We start from the raw sequence: 22,094 nt of genomic DNA on the forward strand, positions 1-22,094 counted from the left end.
ACTGCTCCTATACTCGTTCCCTATAACTCCTCCCATAACTGCTCCTATACTCGTTCCCTATAACTCCTCCCATAACTGCTCCTATACTCGTTCCCTATAACTCCTCCCATAACTGCTCCTATACTCGTTCCCTATAACTCCTCCCATAACTGCTCCTATAACCGTTCCCTATAACTCCTCCCATAACTGCTCCTATAACCCCATACATATTCCCTTTGGGACTGCACCTTTAACTCCCTTTGGGGCCAGTCACAGAACCGTTTCTTCTCTTTGTTCGTGATCCCATCCATCAAACAGGTGATCGTGCCTAATTGTCCTTGAGTGGCAGGGGGACAGCTCGGTGACTGCCATGATAAATTTGAGGATGTCCCGGTCCCCTTCCCAGGCTGCGGATTACCCTTGTACGTCCCCTGCCACCTCCTTCCCCACCTGCCGAGCCAGAGAACAGACCCGATCATTTACAGCTGTAATTGCCCTGTCAGTCAGCAGAACGATAGCAAATTACGATAAGAGCCGTGTAAACAGAACAGAGACCGGTTATAAAGAGATCAGATTATCACGGGGAAAGATTAGAAGTGATAACCTGTTCCACAGAAGTCCCAGGCTCTGTTCTATAAGGCCGATCATGTTTTTATCCTTTGGGGATTATATAACTTCCCTTTTGAAGTGTCTCGAATACCAGAAGGAATAATGTTTTGTTGGATATTTGAATTGTTTTCAGTTTTCACCATTTTCCATTTTTTTTTTTTAATTATCTTCCAACGGTTTTTAATGTAGTAACAAAGGAGGGAGTGGGAGGCGCGGGTGTGATACCTTTTATTGGACCAACAAGTAGTGGATATGTTACCAGCTTTCCAACCTCTCAGGGTCCCTCATGGGGTAACCCTAATCCAAAAGGCAAAAACGATTCGGCTGCAGCTTTGTCACAAAAGAGGCCCGGCAGCGATGTACAAACCGTGCAAAGTTACTGTGGGCGGCGTGTGACTAAGGCCCGACGTAAATATTACGGCAGCCATCCAAGCTCCTTTTAAAAAAAATAAAGGATAGAAGTAGGGGCTCACCAGAGCTGAACCCCGTTAATTTCAGCTCTGGGGACCCCCTGCTTCCTGGGATACAGAACTCCATAGGGGGTGCCGGTATCGCCGGGAAGTTTAAAGCTCCCGGTCGCGTTGGCGAATAGGAAACCGCACGAGATGACATCACGGCTTCCTATTGGCCGGCGTGACGCTTTAGCTTTGAAAAGCGGCCATTACGTGATCCCTGCTAGCGGCCACTGGCGCCACCTATTGAGGTAAGTAACTTCGGCAGCGGGGGGTTCCCGGAACTGAAATGAATGGGGTTCAGCTCCGGAGACCCCCTGCTTCAACCCTGTCCACTTTGATGGCGTCTTTAAAGTTAGAAAAATCATGTCAGAAAGCCTCTGAAACATGCACGGCCTTCACTTCTCTGCGGTCCCAGGAGTCTTCTCTGTATAAGACCCCCACTTACAGCAGCAGGGAAATTAACCCTTTCATGTCCAGCGACGGCCCGAGAGGTGACACCCACATGATATGGGCATATCATATGAGCGCGAGTCACTGTGGGCAACAGTGTGGCATCCTATTGTGGATCTGAGCCACACAGTCTTGGCCCATCGAGCAAACGGAAGGGTTAAATGATGAAATGATCATTGATGACGGCGGAGCAGATGTGACACTGATGAGCCATTTTATTGTCTTGGTTTGTGGGTGGGATGGTACATTTCGTGCAAAGGGAACGACCCTCATTCTTCTGTAGTGCGTGAATAAATTCCTCCGCACAGAGACGCCACGTTCCACGTGTGGAATAGCATGATCTGAACCGCTTTAATATCTGATCCCTGAGATACTTACCTCCGTAGGGGCTGCCGGTAACTCTCTGCAGGTTTAAAACTCCCGCTCTCGTAGGCCAATAGGAAGCCGCAAGGGATGACGTCACAGCTTTCTATTGAAGCGAGAGCTTTAAATCTGCCATTTAGATAGATCCACACAGCCCAGCCAGAGCTGCTATCTGCAGAGGGACCTGAAACCCTCACGTAGGAACGTATATCGGAAAGCAGGGGGTCCCGGTGCTGAAATTAACCCGGTGGAGCTTGGGGTGCCCCCTGCTTCAATTCTGTACCTCTAAAAAGAAAAAGCGAAGCAGGATTGCGGCTTTCATTACTTTCTTCCCTTCTATATTTTGCAGGAACATCTTTCCGTAAAGAAATACATTGTGGATATTGGGGGGGACACAACGACGCCTCCGGACCCCTCGAGGGACGGAGAAGAGAAGCAGAAAAACAAAAAGAAAGCCAAAAAATTGAAGACCCGAATGAACTCCAGGTATGTGAGGAACCGCGTGGGGGTCTAAAGGTTTCCTGTTTGTCAGCGCTGGAGAGGGGTTCAGTTCCCTTCACGTGAATGGGGCAAATGTCTTTCCCTGCACAGGACGGCTTGGCAGCAATTAGGGTTTTTTATGGGGGATTTGTGTGAAGATGGTGCAAAATGTTCACCTGCACCGGTTTGTGTCAGCGGGATATGTGTGAGCGGGTGTGTGTTACATCAGGGACACAAGTTATAAGATCACCGCACACCTGCACCGGTTTGTGTGAGCGGGAGATGTGTGAGCGGGAGATGTGTGCGCGGTTGTGTTACATTAGGGACACAAGTTATAAGTTCACCGCACACCTGCACCGGTTTGTGTGAGCGGGAGATGTGTGAGCGGTTGTGTTACATTAGGGACACAAGTTATAAGATCACCGCACACCTGCACTGGTTTATTTAACACAGAGGGGAATCTGTCCCCGCTGTTGGTGCAGATTCTGGCCCATCTCGTTATGACAGCTGCTGGTGGCGCAATTTCACCCTGTGCTAATAGAATCTATTGACACTCCCCACATCAGCTTGTGATGTTATAGGGAGCAGTTACTTGGGGGAATAGGAGCAGTTATATAGGAGTGTTATATGGAGGAATAGGAGGAGGTATAGGGAGCGGTTATATGGGGTAATAGGAGAAGTTATGGGGAGAGGTTATATGGAGCAATAGGAGCAGTTATAGGGGGCAGTTATATGGGGTAATAGGAGGTGTTATAGGGAACGGTTAAATGGGGCAGTAGGAGGAGTTATAGGGAGCAGTTATATAGGGTCATAGGAGGAGGTATGGGGAAAGGTTATATGGGCAATAGTAGTGTAAGAGCCGTGCTGAGGTACACTCAAGGAGACCGATTTTTGGGAAATTAAACCGTGGCTTTTTTCAGCCTGTCACTTTAAACAGTTTAAGGCAATATACACATATGTACAAAGAAACAAACACCTATCCCTTTGTAAGGGTTCCTGGGTTCTGTGCACCCCGGAAGAGAGGTCTGATCCCCTGGTGTCTTCATATCAGCACACTTGTCTGATTAACCAGGTGGAGACTGGTTAATTGTCTAGATGCAATTAACCAGTTCCCTGCTGGATTCCTCAGACCACTAGAGCTATATTGCAGCCTTATTTAAACAGGGATAATTCCGTGTTACGAGGAGGAGTTATAGGGCGCAGTTAAATGGGGCAATAGGAGGAGTTATAGGGAGCGGTTATATGGGGTAATAGGAGGAGTTACAGGGAGCAGTTAAATGGGGCAATAGGAGGAGTTATAGGGAGCGGTTATATGGGGTAATAGGAGGAGGTATAGGGAGCGGTTATATGGGGTAATAGGAGGAGTTATAGGAAGGGGTTATATGGAGTAATAGGAGGAGTTATAGGGAGCGGTTATATGGGGTAATAGGAGGAGTTATAGGGAGCGGTTATATGGGGTAATAGGAGGAGGTATAGGGAGCGGTTACATCGGGTAATAGGAGGAGTTATAGGGAGCGGTTATATGGGGTAATAGGAGCAGTTATAGGGAGCGGTTATATGGGGTAATAGGAGGAGTTATAGGGAGTGGTTATATGGGGTAATAGGAGCAGTTATAGGGAGAGGTTATATGGGGTAATAGGAGGAGTTATAGGGAGCGGTTGTATGGGGTAATAGGAGGAGTTATAGGGAGCGGTTATATGGAGTAATAGGATGAGTTATAGGGAGAGGTTATATGGGGTCATAGGAGGAGTTATAGGGAGCGGTTATATGGGGTAATAGGAGGAGTTATATGGGGTAATAGGAGGAGGTATAGGGAGCGGTTACATCGGGTAACATGAGGAGTTATAGGGAGGGGTTATATGGAGTAATAGGAGGAGTTATAGGGAGAGGTTATATGGGGTAATAGGAGGAGTTATAGGGAGCGGTTATATGGGATAATAGGAGGAGTTATATGGGGTAATAGGAGGAGGTATAGGGAGCGGTTACATCGGGTAATATGAGGAGTTATAGGGAGGGGTTATATGGAGTAATAGGAGGAGTTATAGGGAGAGGTTATATGGGGTAATAGGAGGAGTTATAGGGAGCGGTTATATGGGGTAATAGGAGGAGTTATATGGGGTAATAGGAGGAGGTATAGGGAGCGGTTACATCAGGTAATATGAGGAGTTATAGGGAGGGGTTATATGGAGTAATAGGAGGAGTTATAGGGAGAGGTTATATGGGGTAATAGGAGGAGTTATAGGGAGGGGTTATATGGGGTAATAGGAGGAGTTATATGGGGTAATAGGAGGAGTTATAGGGAGCGGTTATATGGGGTAATAGGAGGAGTTATAGGGAGAGGTTATATAGGGTAATAGGAGGAGTTATAGGGAGCGGTTATATGGGGTAATAGGAGGCGTTATAGGGAGCGGTTATATATATATATATATATATATGTATGTATATGTCGCACCCGTGTCTGCCAGCCTGTAATGTACAGCGTTTGGAGGAGTAAAAGCGCGTGTGCGCATCATGTTTCTCCCCATCACTGCCACCCGATAACCTAACATAAATATTGCAGGGCCAATTGAGTATGGCAGCAATTGTGGGGTCTGAGATAACTCTGTGTGTATATTTATATTGACGTTCTGTATCAGACGACAGGAAGAGCCTCGCACGCTAAATACAAAAGAAAGAGAGCAGCGAGCTCTCTCCGTGCCGGATATATCCCGTGACTTACAGGGCAGAGCCACTGTGTGAGCATCTTTACTGGGACATTGTCCTCCGGGCGGGGAGAGAATGTGCGAATGATTTGCCCCGGGATTGCCTGGGAGATCGCCGCGATCTGGCCCTGATTTACGGCCACTTTCTCTGATTGAGCATGAAAAGTCAATATCGATTTCCCGTCCGCAGCCTTCACCTGCTAAGAGCTTTTTCATAATTGGAAGTGGCTGTCGGGCCGGAGCTGTGGCCCGCGGCCAGCGCACAACAGCACGTTTCAGAGCGGCTAAACCGGGCCCATTTCTCTTCCCCCGGCTATTGATTTTTAAATGAAGGATCAAAGAAAATCAATAGCAATCATCAAATAGAGGGGGGGGGGGGGGGGTGGTCTGTGGTGTCAAATCCCAGGGCCCGGGCTTCATCCTTTTAGTGGCGGAGACGTGAGAAATATCGCTGTACACAGGGAGAGCGGCCGCGCCCACAGCTTATCACTGCCGGGATTAGAAGGGACAAGCATCGGGAGATATATATTATATATCAGCGACCGTCCCTCTCACATACCTCCGCTTATCCCGGGACCGTACGCTTCGGCAGGTGCGCGGCTGAAGTGGTGTAAAAACTAGCAGTGCTGTGCGTGATTAGATCTAAAGACTATTTGGGGCAGAGCTCCGGGGGCAGTGTGCGTGGGAGACATTTGTTTTTACAATATTTATGCTGCAAATAAAGCAGAAAGACGAGAAGCCCTTTCCAAAATAAATATAGGGCAAGTGGAAATGTGTGCTCTGGGTGTGTAAGTAGGGTGACCAGGTGTCCAGTATTGAACCGGACTGTCCTGTATATGGACACTCTGTTCAGTAGAAAATGAGAGGTAATACTGGACATGTATGTGCATACTGGTATTACCTCTCTGGGCGTGTATGTGTATACCGGTGTTACCTCTCTGGGCGTGTATGTGCATACTGGTATTACCTCTCTGGGCGTGTATGTGTATACCGGTGTTACCTCTCTGGGCGTGTATGTGCATACTGGTATTACCTCTCTGGGCGTGTATGTGCATACTGGTATTACCTCTCTGGGCGTGTATGTGCATACTGGTATTACCTCTCTGGGCGTGTATGTGTATACCGGTGTTACCTCTCTGGGCGTGTATGTGCATACTGGTATTACCTCTCTGGGCGTGTATGTGCATACTGGTATTACCTCTCTGGGCGTGTATACTGGTATTACAGATGCAACTGCCTGTTGTGAACCGCTTGCCAAGGAAAATCTCGCGGCCACTCACGAGATGGTTCATAGCAGGCTGTAATGGCTCATCGGATTAACACAGCAGGGGTTCCTGCGTTTGAATGGGACTCGCCTGTGTGAATCCTACCGGGTTCCACCTATCTGTAAGAGGCGTGCAGTAAGAGAGAGACTGAATCATTCACTCTCCCTGCGTGCCTCTTATAGGCGATCGCGGGGCTTTTAATTAATTTTAATAATACATTATTGTAGCAGGGGGTCTCCCGAGCTGAACTGCATTGATTTCAAGTCCGGGGATCCCCTGCTTCATGAGATACCGGCCGCGTTATGGGGTGCCGGTATCCCAGCGGCCATGTTTAAGTCCCATGTGTCACAGAGGGATACCGGCACCCTGTAACGGGGTCTGTAACTCAGAAAGCAGGGGGTCCCCGGACCTGAAATCAATGCGATTCAGCTTCGGAGACCCCCTGCTACAATACTATGTTATCAAAATAAAATAAAAGAGGCTTCATTACCTTAGCGGCTAACCACTAATGCAATGAAGGGGTTAAGCCAGACTACCTGGTTTATTAGGGTTGAGGGGGTGAGGGAAAAGGGTAGTTGCCCCAGGGTGGGTGGTTAGGCCTACCGGGATGGTTGTGGGAGGAGTAAACCCCTTCATGACCTTAGTGGTAGTAACTGCTATGGTAATGAAAGGGTTAACCCCTCCCACTACCAACCATAGAGGCCTAATCACCCACCCTGGGGCAACTACCTGCTTCACCCACCTCCTGCCCCCAATAGACATATCAATTCAATAAATTGAACAACCTCCCCCCCTCCACCAACACATACTGTACCGTAATGTACAAAATCCCTACTATCCATATATGGAAAATAGCTCATTTGCCCATTAAAAAAAAAAAAAAAAAAAAAAAAAAAAAAACTTAACCAGAACATTTCTCAGCCAGCATATAGTAAATTAAAGTTCTACTTACCCCTTCCAGGATGAAGGTCGTCCTCGTCCTTCTCATCTCCCTCTTTTTCAGTGGGCACCAACAGTGTAAAATACAAAAACTAACTACTGGCCACCTTAATTACCTTTATTAACCACTTATTAACCCCCTCCTGCTACCCACCCGGGAGGCCTTACCACCCTCCCTGGGGCAACAACCCCACCTCCTCTACCCATTGATTGGCACAGTGGCACAACAATGCCCTTTGGGCATGGCTTGCCACTATGGCAGTGAATGTGCAAGCTGCAAATAAAAAAAAACAGCACAAAATAAAAAAGTAATTCAATTTAAAAAAAATGCCCATAAACCAATTGATTGGCACAGTGGTACACCTATACCCTATGGGCATGGGTTGCCACTAAGGCAGTCAATGTGCAAACTGCAAATTAAAAAAACCAGCACCCAATAAAAAAGACATGCAATAAAAAATATAAAAATGCCCATAAACCAATTGATTGGCACAATGCCACACCATACCCGATGGGCATGGTTTGACACTATGGCAGTCAATGGGCCACCTGCAAATAAAAAAACAATCAGCAAATAAAAGACATTACATTTGAATTTAAAAAAATGTCAATGCCAACCTAAAAAAAAATACACAATGAAATATTAAGCACAATCCATGTGTTTCTTACTTTTGATGTCTTCACCCTCAGAATCCAGCAACAGCAGCAACTCTTGGTCCACGACGCAATGCTCCTCAACAGCTGATGGTCCTCAGGTAAGCTCCTTTCTTGTTTCTTTTCTTCTTTATCTTCATCTGTATTTTGTAATCCAATTGGGGGCCGATGTGTTCTCGTTCGCTTCTTGGCATCAAATGAGACGAGACAGGCCTGATATAAAGCCTGTGACGTCACATTTGAGTGTCAAATGGTACACAGCCAATCCGATTGGCTTAAGTACCATGTGACAGTATTATTATTTATTTTAAGGGATGACATCATCTTAAAGGGACCATGTCACATCCTTTAAAAAACATGGCTGCCATCACATGATACTCCAACCAATCGTATTGGAGAAGTACCATGTGATGCCACACATGGTACTTCCCCAATCCGATTGGTTGGAGTATCATGTGACAGCTTGCATTGTTTTTAAAGGATGTGATATCATCTTAAAGGGAAATTGTCACATCCTTTAAAAAAATGGCTGCCATCACATGGTACTTCAACCGGATTGTGTGATATACCACATGGTACGCTCAAAATCCAATTGGTTGAAGTACCATGTGATGGCAGCCATTTTTTTTAAAGATGTGACATCATCCGTTTAAGATGTCACATCCTTTTAAAAAAAATGGCTGCCATCACATGGTACTTCAACCAATCGGATTGGGGGTGTACCATGTGATGCCTCACATGGTATATCTCACAATCCTATTGGTTGTAGTACCATGTGATGGCAGCCATTTTTTTTAAGGATGTGATGTACCTCCCTTTAAGATGACGTTACAACCTTTAGAAAGAAAAAAAAAAGAACCCTGTCACATGGTACACCAGCCAATTGGATTGGGGTGTACCATCTGGCACTCAAATGTAACGTCACGCCTTATATAAGGTCTGCCCCGTCTCATTTGACCCTAAGAAGCCGATGGTACCACATCCGCCCAATGGATTACAATATACAGATGAAGATTAAGAAGAAAGAAGAAGATGGCTTTACCAGATTTTTAAGAGCATTGCGTCGAGGAGGAAGAGGTTGCTGCTGGATTCGGAATCAGATGGGGAAGATGTCAAAAGTAAGAAAACATTGACTATTATTTTTTTCATCGTGTTTTTTTTTATTCGTGGTTTTTTTAATTGCGTATTTTTTTTATTCTTGGTTTTCTTAATTCTGTTTTTTGTTGCTTGCTTTGTTTAATTGTTTTTTTTTGGGGGGGGTGATTGGTTTGTTTAATTGTGTATTTTTGGTGACTTTTTTTTTATTGCTTTCTATTTTTGATGATTTATTTATTTATTTATTTTAAATTGCTTCTTGTTTTTGGTCCTTGTTTTTTTTTTTTTTTTTTTTTTTTAGATTGCCCATTCACTGCCATGGTGGCAAATCATGCCCATATTATATGTGCATGATGTATCACTTTGCCAATTAATGGGTAGAGGGTGGGGTTGTTGCCCCGGGGAGGGTGGTTAGGCGCCCCTGTTGGGTAGCTGGGGAGGGGGGTTAACCCCTTAATTAATCTACCGGTTACTAACCGCGAAGGTGATTAAGTGGTTAGTGGCCATTAGTTTGTTTTTTGATTGTACTGTTGCTGCCCGGAGGATATAGGCACGGAGGACGGTGATGAGAACGGCCTTCATCCTAGCATGGGTAAATATAACTTTTATTTACTTTATGCTGGATGGATAATGTTTTAGTTTTAATGGGAAGATGAGTTATTATCCAGATCTGGATAATAGTAATTGTGCCCATTACTGTACAGTATGTGTTTGGGGGGGGGGGGGTGTTGGGGGTAGAGGGGGGTCCCATTCATTGCCATTGGGGTTATCTTTGCTCTCATTGAGGGCATAGGTAACCACACTGGCAATAAATGGGTGTATTGTTTAGTACTGTGTTTGTATGTTTATTGTGGGTAGCGGGGTTGGGTGAAGGTGGTATTTGGCCCACGGTGGATGTTTATGCTTACCGGGTGGGTAGTGGGAGGAGTTAACGCATGCATTACCATAGCTATAGTAACAGCTAAGGTAATGAAGGGGTTAACTCCTCCCGCAAACCCCCTCCCCCCACAAGGTCTTAATACCCATCATGGGCCAAATACCACCCACCCCCGCTACCCACAATAAACCGAGCACTGGTAGGTAACCCTTTCATTGCCTTAGCGGTTAGCCGCTAGGGGGATGAAGCTGCCTGTAAATGTATTTTTATTGCATTGGATTAAAGCCGGAGGTCTCCGGAGCTGCTATTAATGTGTATCTCCCGGCTCCAATCCGATACAATACTAACAAATATTTATTTCTAAATCCTACTACCAAATCCCATCGAGATGAGATATGTGATAAGTTTGCTAGTTCCAACCCCCGATCAGATTATCGGGGCTACTAGAATAGTGTGATCTTATAAAAATGGCGATCTGGCGCTCTTTTCAGCTCCCGCTCCGTGTGTTTGAGCCGCGGCGGTACCGCTCGGAAAATGCACTCCCAACGAGTTTGGCAAGTTATCAAATCTTTCTGAATAGCAAACTGGCCAAATCGTTTGGGAACTGCTCAAAACGCTCGATGAGTTAGTTAATGAAGCTACTAGAATAGGACCCCTAGTGTCTGCAATATTGCAGCGCTGTGACAGGATACACAGCGTAGTATCTGTAATATTGCAGCGCTGTGACAGGATACACAGCGTAGTGTCTGTAATATTGCAGCGCTGTGACAGGATACACAGCGTAGTATCTGTAATATTGCAGCGCTGTGACAGGATACACAGCGTAGTGTCTGTAATATTGCAGCGCTGTGACAGGATACACAGCGTAGTATCTGTAATATTGCAGCGCTGTGACAGGATACACAGCGTAGTATCTGTAATATTGCAGCGCTGTGACAGGATACACAGCGTAGTGTCTGTAATATTGCAGCGCTGTGACAGGATACACAGCGTAGTATCTGTAATATTGCAGCGCTGTGACAGGATAAACAGCGTAGTATCTGTAATATTGCAGCGCTGTGACAGGATGCACAGCGTAGTATCTGTAATATTGCAGCGCTGTGACAGGATACACAGCGTAGTATCTGTAATATTGCAGCGCTGTGACAGGATACACAGCGTAGTATCTAATATTGCAGCGCTGTGACAGGATACACAGCATAGTATCTGTAATATTGCAGCGCTGTGACAGGATACACAGCATAGTATCTGTAATATTGCAGCGCTGTGACAGGATACACAGCGTAGTACCTGTAATATTGCAGCGCTGTGACAGGATACACAGCGTAGTATCTGTAATATTGCAGCGCTGTGACAGGATGCACAGCGCAGTATCTGTAATATTGCAGCGCTGTGACAGGATGCACAGCGTAGTATCTGTAATATTGCAGCGCTGTGGCAGGATACACAGCGTTGTATCTGTAATATTGCAGCGCTGTGACAGGATACACAGCGTAGTATCTGTAATATTGCAGCGCTGTGACAGGATACACAGCGTAGTATCTGTAATATTGCAGCGCTGTGGCAGGATACACAGCGTTGTATCTGTAATATTGCAGCGCTGTGGCAGGATACACAGCGTAGTGTCTGTAATATTGCAGCGCTGTGACAGGATACACAGCGTAGTATCTGTAATATTGCAGCGCTGTGACAGGATACACAGCGTAGTATCTGTAATATTGCAGCGCTGTGGCAGGATACACAGCGTTGTATCTGTAATATTGCAGCGCTGTGGCAGGATACACAGCGTAGTGTCTGTAATATTGCAGCGCTGTGACAGGATACACAGCGTAGTATCTGTAATATTGCAGCGCTGTGACAGGACAGATTATCTCAGGGTTTTTTAAGAGGGGAACAGCCAAAATACTGTCAGAAACTCACACGACACCTGAGAGATCCGCAGGAGAATTGGCCTTAGGACGTTGTTTTCTTTCCTCGGAGGGCGTGAGATTTTGGGAACGGCTGAAAACTGGACACAGATGAAGGCAGCAGAACCGGACCATTTATTGTGGGCACTCACAAATGCACAGGGAGTGTGAGCATGATATCATCCCACTGAGGGCCGACTGCTGACCCAGGCTTGTATTCCTCCGCCAGCCTTCCCAGCTTATCCTGTTATGGGCTATTTATCAGTCTGAACAAACAAAGACTCATTCAAGATAGCGGGAAAAGTTTTACCCGAAATCTAAATATACATACTTTCCTAATGTGTGGTGTAAATAGGCCGTCAGCCGCCACACCGCGCCAATCACTGGAGAGGCGCACACAACCAATAAAGAAGTCTTATGCTTTCAGGCCCCGATAGCAGAGGGGTTAAAGGTAGGTTACACATTACACATGTTACGTCGTCTGCGCGTCTTCAGAAAACATTTGAAAGTTCTAACAATTTATTAAAAGCAGGACATGAAGTCTCGGTGTTGTCACCGTGATGCTGTCACTAATGGAACTGGAAGCCCCGGTGATGATGTCTCTAATGGAACAGGAAGTCCCTTTGATGTCACCGTGAGGATGTCACTAATGGAACAGGAAGTCCCGGTATTGTCACAGTGACGATGACACTAACGAAACAGGAAGTCTCGGTGTTGTCACCGTGATGCTGTCACTAATGGAACAGGAAGCCCCGGTGATGATGTCTCTAATGGAACAGGAAGTCCCTTTGATGTCACGGTGAGGATGTCACTAATGGAACAGGAAGTCACGGTGTTGTCATGGCGATGACACTTCCCAGGTATGACAGACATCAGTGTGATGTCACAGAACTGCCAGCTCTCCCCAGGTGACAGGAAGATGCGATGTCACAGAATGACCCAGCAGCAGAGATACCTGTAACACTGGGGACCTGGCCTGACACTGGGGACACGTCGCTGATAAAGAAACTCCCTCTGACATGGGTACTTTATATTAATATCCCCGTCTATTCAAATTGCTGGTGGCTGTGTGTGTGTGGGGAGGAGGCATTGAAGGCTCCTGGCTGTGTGTGTGTGTGCACATTACAGGCTCCTGGCTGGCTGTGTGTGTGTGTGTGTGTGTGTGTGTGTGCGAGCATTACAGGCTCCTGGCTGGCTGTGTGTGTGTGGGGAGGAGGCATTGAAGGCTCCTGGCAGTGTGTGTGTGTGTGTGTGTGTGTGTGTGTGTGTGTGTGTGTGTGTGTGTGTGTGTGTGTGTGTGTGTGTGTGTGTGCATTACAGGCTCCTGGCTGGCTGTGTGTGTGTGGGGAGGAGGCATTTCAGGCTCCTGGCAGTGTGTGTGTGTGTGTATTCCTCACCTCCCTGCACTGGTCACTGTAAGATTGCCCACTCCCTGGGGATTTAAATCTCTAAAGCTTGGGTTACCCAGGGGCTGGTGTGCCAAGCACATTATGCCTTAATCAGTCTCTCCCGCCGCTGCCGCCATTCCCATCGCGGGGTGACGGACTGATAACGGGTTTCACCTGCTGGACCAGGCACTCTGGAGCCCAGCTAAGCAGGCAGCAAAGAAGCATGGTCTCAAATGTCCCAGAGACCTGGTGCCCAGCCAAAGCTAACAGATATACCTGCGCCCTCTGCAGAGCCTGGATACACTATGTATACACACACAGTCTATCGGCACTCAGGTCATTGGTATACTTGCCCGGTAGATACAGAGAAAGTAAGCTGCTGGCACTCACGGGATCTTGGAAAAGTGTCACTTGATATAATAAAGTGCATCATCCTTTCGGTGCTCACCAGGATCTTCACAAAGGTCAATAAGATCCCGTGTCTGCCAGCAGGCAACCTCTCCCGCTCTCTCTTTCCCCCTCTCTCACCTTCCCCCTCTCTCTCTCCCTCTCTCCCACTCTCTCTCTTCCTCTCTCTTTCCCCCTCTCTCTCTCTTTCCCCCCTCTCTCTCTCCCTCCCCCTCTCTCTTCCACTTTCTCCCTCTCTCCCCCCCTCTCTCCCCTCCCTGTCTCTCTCCCTCTCCCCCTCCCTGTCTCTCTCTCCCCTCCCTCCCTCTCTCTATCTCTCCACCTCCCCCTCTCTTTCCCTCCCCCTCTTCCCCTCTCTCTCTCCCCCTCTCCCTCTCTCTCCCCCTTCCTGTCTCCATCTCCACCTTCCTCTTTCTCGCCACCTCACTCTCTATCTCCACCTCCCTCTCTCTTTCTCCCCCCCTCTCTCTTTCTCCCCCCCTCTCTTTCTCCCTCATCCCCTCTCCCCCTCCCTCCCTCCCTCCCTCTCTCCCTCCCTCTCCCTTAATACCTTTTAACATATCAATCATATAAGATTGTCTTGTTCATAAGCCTGTATATACAGTGCAGGAGAGGTCGCTCACTTAGTATGTGCTGGAATCCAGGCTGGGGGCATTCCGTCCCAGTGTCCACAAACACAGTGATAGTAGAAAACAGGACAGGCACGCCAAAGCCAAAAAGGGGGTGTTTTATTGTTTCAACATTTCGCTTTTCTAAAGAGGGTCTGCGGCATATCCAATAGTTTGCCCAATTGCCTGGGGGCTCTGAAACGTGAGCGGTGATAGCAGTGAAAAATACAGTGTTATAATACACAAGCTACTTTTCCATTCTAGCTTAAACCTTTCTCAAGACATTTCTGGTAGAACCAAAACGTAGATAGCCTATTAAAACACTGAATTTTCTCACTGAAAGACCTGTGAGGGCCTGATTGCCTTTTTAACTGGTATATAACGATTTCTGGTAGTGTTTTTCTCCCAGTAGAACTCAGTGTTTCACAATTACAGTTCAGTGCGAGTTACGCGGCGATTTACATTGAATTTTATAGGCACAGTCCCTGCCCTGAAGAGCTTACATTCTAATATTGGTGCCTGAGGCACAGGGCCATCGCTGTGTGTTTGTTAAACGGTGCACATTTTTGTACGTGGTCTAATGTGCAAGTATAGCTCACGGTTACTGCGTCCGTAGATAATGTTATCGCTCCTGGTTACAAGAGAAGGCAGCGTCCTCGCTAACCAACGCGTGTTTCTTTTCTTTCAGAGCAAAAGAGTATGAAAGTGCATTAGAAGCAAGGAACCCTGTAACAGATTCACCGTACAAAGCTAAGTAAGTACATTCTCTCTCTGATTTCCAGTGACATGTAGAGCACACGGGATCTATGGATGAAGACTGAGGCTATATTGACATTAACATCGATTTTTTTTTTCATTTTGGGTGTCAACGAAACCAAGAATCCTTGTGTCATAACTTCACTACCCAGAATCCTAGTGTGCAGCTTAAAGCCGCAATCCTGCTTTCCTATTTTTTATGGTTACAGGATTGAGGTTTCCAGAGGTGAACTGGGTTCATTTCAGCTCCGGGGACCCCCTGCTTCCCGAGATACTTTCCTCCGCAGGGGGTGCTGCTAGCTGAGCTGTGTGGGGCTATGGAAATGGCAGATTTAAAGCTTCCGCATCAGACTGGCCAATAGGAAGCCGTGATATCATCTCTTGCGTCTTCCTATTGGCTCGCGTGACCTGTACATTTAAACCTGCAGAGCTGTCACCGGAGAGCAGGGAGCTGAATTCAACGCAGTTTAGCTCCGGAAACCCCCTGCTTCCGTCTTATTTGTTCTGCTGCTTTTATCGGCGTATGACATGTGACAATGACACAGATGTGGAGACCTGTTGGTGACACGCATGGGTGTTTCTTTCTGTAATATCCAAAAAGAAATGTGCCCAAACTTTCCGCTGCTTTGCCAATGGCTCAGGAACCCGACATTCACGTCACAGCACATCTGTACTTGGCAGTGAAAGTTGGATTTTAAGGTCATTCTTGTGATCTCAGACAGGATGCCTGGAGGTTCTTGAATGACTTTGTCACTCCAGCCAGGTCTGCAGAAGGAATATTCCAGCGCCGCTGCTCTTGACACTGGCCGTGCGAGTCACACAAATTGTTATTTTACCCGTGTTTTTAAATGGTAAAACTTTTCCAGGTTCCCGAAACAATGTCGGCTGTAATTAGACCTGTAAAATACAGATATTCAGCGTCTTTTCACTTTTTGGTGATAGAGAAATAGTGATAATTCAAGGCTCATATCCAATTGAATCTCCTGTATAGTTGGGAGAGTTGTCTGTCTGATCGCTCTGTGTTTGGACACCTTTTAAGATTCCGTAACCACATTTTGCATGATAGTTCCTGAGATCGAGGAGCAGGTTTGTGTCGATTTTTGGATACAATTGGATCGATTCTATTGTTAAATCTATGAGTTATTACAAGTTCTCTAAGCATGTTAGCTGCTGTGTTTTGTATCTGGCAGGCTATGTATCTGGTGACATTATAATGCACATAGCCTGGTGGCAGATAAGGAGTCAGATAGCTGTGAAGTTTACACAGAGTGAGGGAAGTCAGTTGGCGCGTGAGGAGAAAGTAGGAACGCTGCGGGAGGGGAGAGAGGCGGAGAGAATTGGGGACATCTTAAGGTATTAAAGGAAAGTGATGGGAGGGAGAGATATGGAAGGGGGCGGGGTGGAGGAGAGGTGAGGGGAGTGAGATGAGGGAAAGGGGGTAGCGGGGGAGGGGTGAGGTTGGTTTCTTAGAATTCCAGAGCAAAGCCAGGTACTTTCAGTTGGTATTTAATACCGTGGAGCTGCTTCCCAGCGCTGGAGAACATTTGAGTCCGATTCATTTGAATGCAGCTGATATCTACCCCAGCCCTGGGAAGCCCATTCACAGCACATTGAATAGGGGCCTGAGCTTGAAATCTTTCTGTTTCAACATACAGAAATGTGTTTTGGTGCAATTCTCCCTATATACAGTACAAAAGTGTTTTAGGGTTACATCTGGCTCAGCCAGTTAAGCAGAGAGGATCTCCGACCCGGAGGAATCCTTTAGGAAAATAATCTCTCTGTGAGAGAGGAGACGGTGTACACACACACACACACAGGCCGAGGAGCAGAGATGCCTGTGCGAGAGGAGACGGAGTACACACACACACAGGCCGAGGAGCAGAGAAGCCTGTGCGAGGGGAGACGGTGTACACACACACACAGGCCGAGGAGCAGAGAAGCCTGTGCGAGGGGAGACGGTGTACACACACACACACAGGCCGAGGAGCAGAGAAGCCTGTGCGAGAGGAGACGGTGTACACACACACACAGGCCGAGGAGCAGAGATGCCTGTGCGAGAGGAGACGGTGTACACACACACAGGCCGCTGAGACGAGAAGCCTGTGCGAGAGGAGACGGTGTACACACACACACATGGGCCGAGGAGCAGAGAAGCCTGTGCGAGAGGAGACGGTGTACACACACACACAGGCCGCGGAGCAGAGAAGCCTGTGCGAGAGGAGACAGTGTACACACACACACACGGGCCGCGGAGCAGAGAAGCCTGTGCGAGAGGTGACGGTGTACACACACACACACAGCCGCGGAGCAGAGAAGCCTGTGCGAGATGAGACGGTGTGTACACACACAGGCCGAGGAGCAGAGAAGCCTGTGCGAGAGGAGACGGTGTACACACACGAACAGGCCGCGGAGCAGAGACGTCTGTGCGAGAGGAGACGGTGTACACACACACACAGGCCGTGGAGCAGAGACGCCCGTGCGAGAGGAGACGGTGTACACACACACGGCCGCAGAGCAGAGACGTCTGTGCAAGAGGAGACGGTGTACACACACACGGGCCGCGGACCAGAGAAGTGGCAAGACTGGGACGGATTCTCTCGTTAGACACAATGCTTTTTGTCAGCTCTGGCGTATCTCTGCAGTTTAGTGGGATAAAGCAGATTGGGCCCAGAATGTAGTATTTACAGTTAGGTCCGGAAATAATTGGACACCGACATAATTGTCTGTACGCCACCACAATGGATATGAAATTAAACAACCGAGATGCAATAGAAGTGCAGACTTTCAGCTTTAATTCAAGGTGTTGAACAAAATTATCGTATGAAACGTTTACGAATTGCAACCATTTTAATACACAGTCCCCTTATTTCAGGGGCTCAAATATAATTGGACAAAATAACACAATCATAAATATAATGTTAATTTTTAATACTTTGTCGAGAATCCTTTGCAGGCAATGACTGCTTGAAGTCTGGAACGCATGGACATCACCAAATGCTGGGTTTCCTCCTTTGTGATGCTTTGCCATACCTTTACTGTAGCTGTCTTCAGTTGTTGTTTGTTCGTGGGTCTTTCTGCCTTAAGTTTTGTCTTTAGCAAGTGAATTGCATGCTCGATCAGGTTGAGATCAGGTGATTGACTCGGCCATTGCAGAATATTCCACTTCTTTGCCTTAAAAAACTCCTGGGTTGCTTTCGCAGTATGTTTTGGGTCATTGTCCATCTGTAAAGTGAAGCGCTGTCAAATCAACTTAGCTGAATTTGGCTGAATCTGAACAGACAATATATCCCTATACACTTCAGAATTCACCCGGCTACTTCTGTCTTCTGTCACATCATCAATAAACACTAGTGATCAAGTGCCATTGTAAGCCATGCATGCCCATGCCATCACACTGCTTCCACCATGTTTTACAGATGATGTGGTATGCTTCGGATCATGAGCCGGTCCAAGCCTTCTCCATACTTTTTTTCTTCCCATCATTCTGGTACAGGTTGATCTTAGTTTCATCTGTCCAAAGAATGCTGTTCCAGAACTGGGCTGGCTTTTTTGATATTGTTAAAAAGTCTAATCTGGCCTTTCTATTATTGAGGCTTATGAATGGCTTGCACCTTTTGGTGAACCCTCTGTATTTGCTCTCGTGAAGTCTTTTCTTTATGGTAGACTTGGATAATGATATGCCTACCCCCTGGAGAGTGTTCTTCACTTGGCTGGATGTTGTGAAGGGATTTTTCTTTACCATGGAAAGGATCCTACGATCATCCACCACTGTTGTTTTCCGTGGACGTCCAGGCCTTTTTGTGTTGCAGAGCTCACTAGTGAGTTCTTTTTTTCTCAGAATGCACCAAACTGTTGATTTGGTCGCTCCTAATGTTCCTGCTATCTCTCTGATGGATTTTCTTTCTTTTTTTTGCAGCCTAAGGATGCCCTGTTTCACTTGCATTGAGAGCTCCTTTGACCGCATGTTGTGGGTTCACAGCAACAGCTTCCAAATGTGAATGCCACACCTGGAATCAACTCCAGACCATTTACCTGCTTAATTGATGATGAAATAACGAAGGAATAGCCAACACCTGTCCATGAAACAGCTTTTGAGTCAATTGTCCAATTACTTTTGGTCCCTTGAAAAAGTGGGGGCTACGTATTAAAGAGATGTAATTCCTAAACCCTTCCTCCAATTTGATGTGAATACCCTCAAATTAAAACGGATAAACTGCACTTTAAGCCCACATTCATTATTTAACTGTACTGTAACTTGAATTTATTTTGGTACACAGCCGAAATAACAAAACTTGTATCAGTGTCCAATTATTTCGTTACCTAACTGTAGGTGTATTCTGCCTGTTCTTATTCAGTATCCCAACACTGGTCATGGTGCCAATTAATAAGTTGTGGCCCTGTCTAAATAATGAATAAATAAATATGAGCCCAACGTGAGGTCTTTTAAGTCAGATTAACCAACATTTGTTTTATTTGTATTTTTCTGATTTGATTTGTTCTTTAAACAGCCCAAAAGCCTCAAGCACAGTGTCCGCATGGCAACACCTGCTGTATATTCTCACATGCTCCCTCCCTGGCAGCACAGTTATTTTCCTGGAGAATGCAAAAGGTCTTATCCTGAGCTCCTCTGATAAGGCGCTCTGTCCTGTGATGTCACAAAGTGGGAGGGTCTGAGCAGCCGCTATAGCTGCCATTTTGTACTCATTCCTTAAGAATGAAAAACAAATTCAGAGATCAGAGAAGGGGAAGCTGCAAACACCCCTCATTGTAAAGTATGCGGGGGAAATCTCTACCAAATAAGCAATGAGCGTATAGTCAGGAAGTTATCTGTGCTGATCGCTGAGTTTTTTTGCATTTCATTTTACTTCATTTAAGAGATCTTTTTTCCCGCCTTTCCAAACTCAGTTTTTTCTCTCTTCATTGGATAGAACCGGTTTAAATATTACGTGTCCAGGAGGTTAAAATGGAGCTCTCCCATGAGCCCTGTGCATTGTAAAGGTTACCGTGGTAACCTCAGACACTAGAGATGAAGAAAATCATGTTTTTTAACTCATAAAAGGAATGCGAGCAGGACCTGCTCAGGGGGCGAGATACTGACATTATACCAGGTAAACTCACAGGATTCTGGGGGATTTCTGCTTTAAAGCAGTTTACGGGTGTCACCTTGATCTCACTTTCAAGGTCACCTTTGGGGGATTGAATGTTGCGGTTTCCTTTGTCCAGGCTGCAGCGACTCGCCAAAGACCTTCTGAAGCAGCTCCAGTCGCAGGACAGCGGGGCCTGGGCCGCCAATAAGGTGTCTGCTCTGGACCGCGCTCTGGGAGAAGTGTCCCGTATCCTGGAGAAGCAGGTAAGACCAACGGCTGCTGGATTCATTCCCAACGTGCGCGGTTCCTGTGTCTGACGCAGGAGGCCTTGGTGTGTAGACTGTGGGTCGGGGTCCTACACTTCCAGTCAAATGTTATCATCTAAGAAGATAGCTTTCCACTCCCTCTTACATGTGGTACCTAGAGAGTAAGCTTCCACAGGGGTGGCCATAATCGGCTTGCTGGCCGCCATTTTAAGTTCCCACCGATAGGGAACCTTAGTCATGAAACCTTTACCATCACTATGTAAAAGATTTTACTTCAACAGTACTGGGTTCTAGACAATAAAAAGCCGACTTAATTTAGTGACAGTGGTAAAAATCCCGGGACCCCCAGTAAATACCCAGAGGACCACCAACAGCCCACACATCTCAATGTGAAAGTTGCACTGATGCTATGAGCAAGACATACTCGTCAGTGATTTATACTGCAGCACAAGGCTGCGGAGACACCGAAGTGCCGTCTCTAATGCATTACATTCGGAATCACTGATATTTCTCATGGTTATTAGGGGCGGGTAAATGTTGTTTCTAGTTTTGAACGGCCACACGGTAATTGTTGCCTCTCTGCGGTCTGTCAGTAACCTGAGACAGATGTGTGTCATTACCCCGAGTAAACACACGCGCAGATGGGTCTCACACGGGCTCCTCCGAAATTCATCCAACTAATGCCGTATTCAGTGCAGGTTTCCCTGGACCTCGCGGGAACCTGAAACTCCCAGCTAGTATTTGCCAAAAACGCTAATTTAATTGGAGTGAAATGCCTCTTATTTTTGTTTCTTTTAATGACCTGTGTCACCGTTTGCTAAGTGACAATAAAAAAATGGAACAGACCGAGTGCTTTTCCAAGTCCCAGACTGTGACGGGCGGCAGACAAAACAAAGATACACAGCCTCGGATCCCGGGGGCTTCCTAGCAAGGAGAAGAAACTGCAGGAGTGGCCAACTGCAGTCCTCAAGGGCCATCAACAGGTCAGGTTTTGAGGATATCCCTGCTTCAGCACAGGTGGCTCAATCCCCACTTATTGAGCAACCTGTCTTGAAGCAGGAACTGGTTGAGCCACCTATGCTGAACCTGGGATATCCTGAGAACCTGACCTGTTGGTGGCCCTTGAGGACTGGAGTTGAGCCCCCTGCTCTACGTCTCTCATAGAAGTAATAATATTGCTTTATTGTTCTTTATGTTTTACTCACATGGATCTATAAATGTCTGCTATATTGTAGTGTCCTGATGGTATATTTGGGACACATTCTGTGAAGCGTCTTCTCCGCGCTGGGGGATATTTTAGTCCCATTGATTTGAATAGAGCAGATCTCTTCTCCAGCACTGGCATATTGACTAGGGATGTCAGTACGCTGCTTAAAGGTGCAATCCCAGATAATCTGCGAAAAAGTAACATTTTGCGCACACTGAAACGTGTCACTGTGTTCTGTAACCTCATTGAAGGATAGCATGCGGCTGGGCTCGTTTCTTTGGAAATGCGGAAACATTTATGGGGACTTTTCTCAGGGATTAAGGGGAAGAACAACATTTTTTTCAGGCAGCATTACTGCTAAAAAGAGAGGTTTGCCAGGAAGTCTCACGTAGGGGGTGCGAGTTTTAAGAAATATGCGTCAGTAATCGGCCGTTCCATGTTAGAATATCAGAGGGCTGTAATTTGTCGTGTAGCCTTATATCTGCCACGTATACAGACACGAGACAGCCCGGACTGCCACAGAGAGGGATTGCCAATAGGAGCAATCCAAGCAATATCCTACTTGTGTGTTTTATTTAAATAAATCAGTTCTGTAGTAT

The 22,094-nt window shown here is 46.6% G+C and overlaps 1 protein-coding gene across 1 annotated transcript in view; it reads left to right on the plus strand.

Moving 5' to 3' along the window:
• Positions 1 to 204: 204 nt before the first annotated feature.
• The window catches only part of LOC142469129 (S phase cyclin A-associated protein in the endoplasmic reticulum-like), a gene marked incomplete at its 5' end in the record, with an annotated part of 222,445 nt that continues 200,555 nt past the window's right edge, over positions 205 to 22,094 (plus strand). Inside the window, 4 exons of the mRNA XM_075576061.1 lie at positions 205 to 297; positions 2,206 to 2,342; positions 14,868 to 14,933; positions 20,159 to 20,285. Coding sequence (XP_075432176.1) covers positions 205 to 297; positions 2,206 to 2,342; positions 14,868 to 14,933; positions 20,159 to 20,285 — 423 coding nt within the window. The remainder of the gene's footprint in view (positions 298 to 2,205; positions 2,343 to 14,867; positions 14,934 to 20,158; positions 20,286 to 22,094) is intronic.

This window comes from Ascaphus truei, chromosome 18, assembly GCF_040206685.1.
Source record: "Ascaphus truei isolate aAscTru1 chromosome 18, aAscTru1.hap1, whole genome shotgun sequence".
NCBI classification, from domain to species: Eukaryota; Metazoa; Chordata; class Amphibia; order Anura; family Ascaphidae; genus Ascaphus; species Ascaphus truei.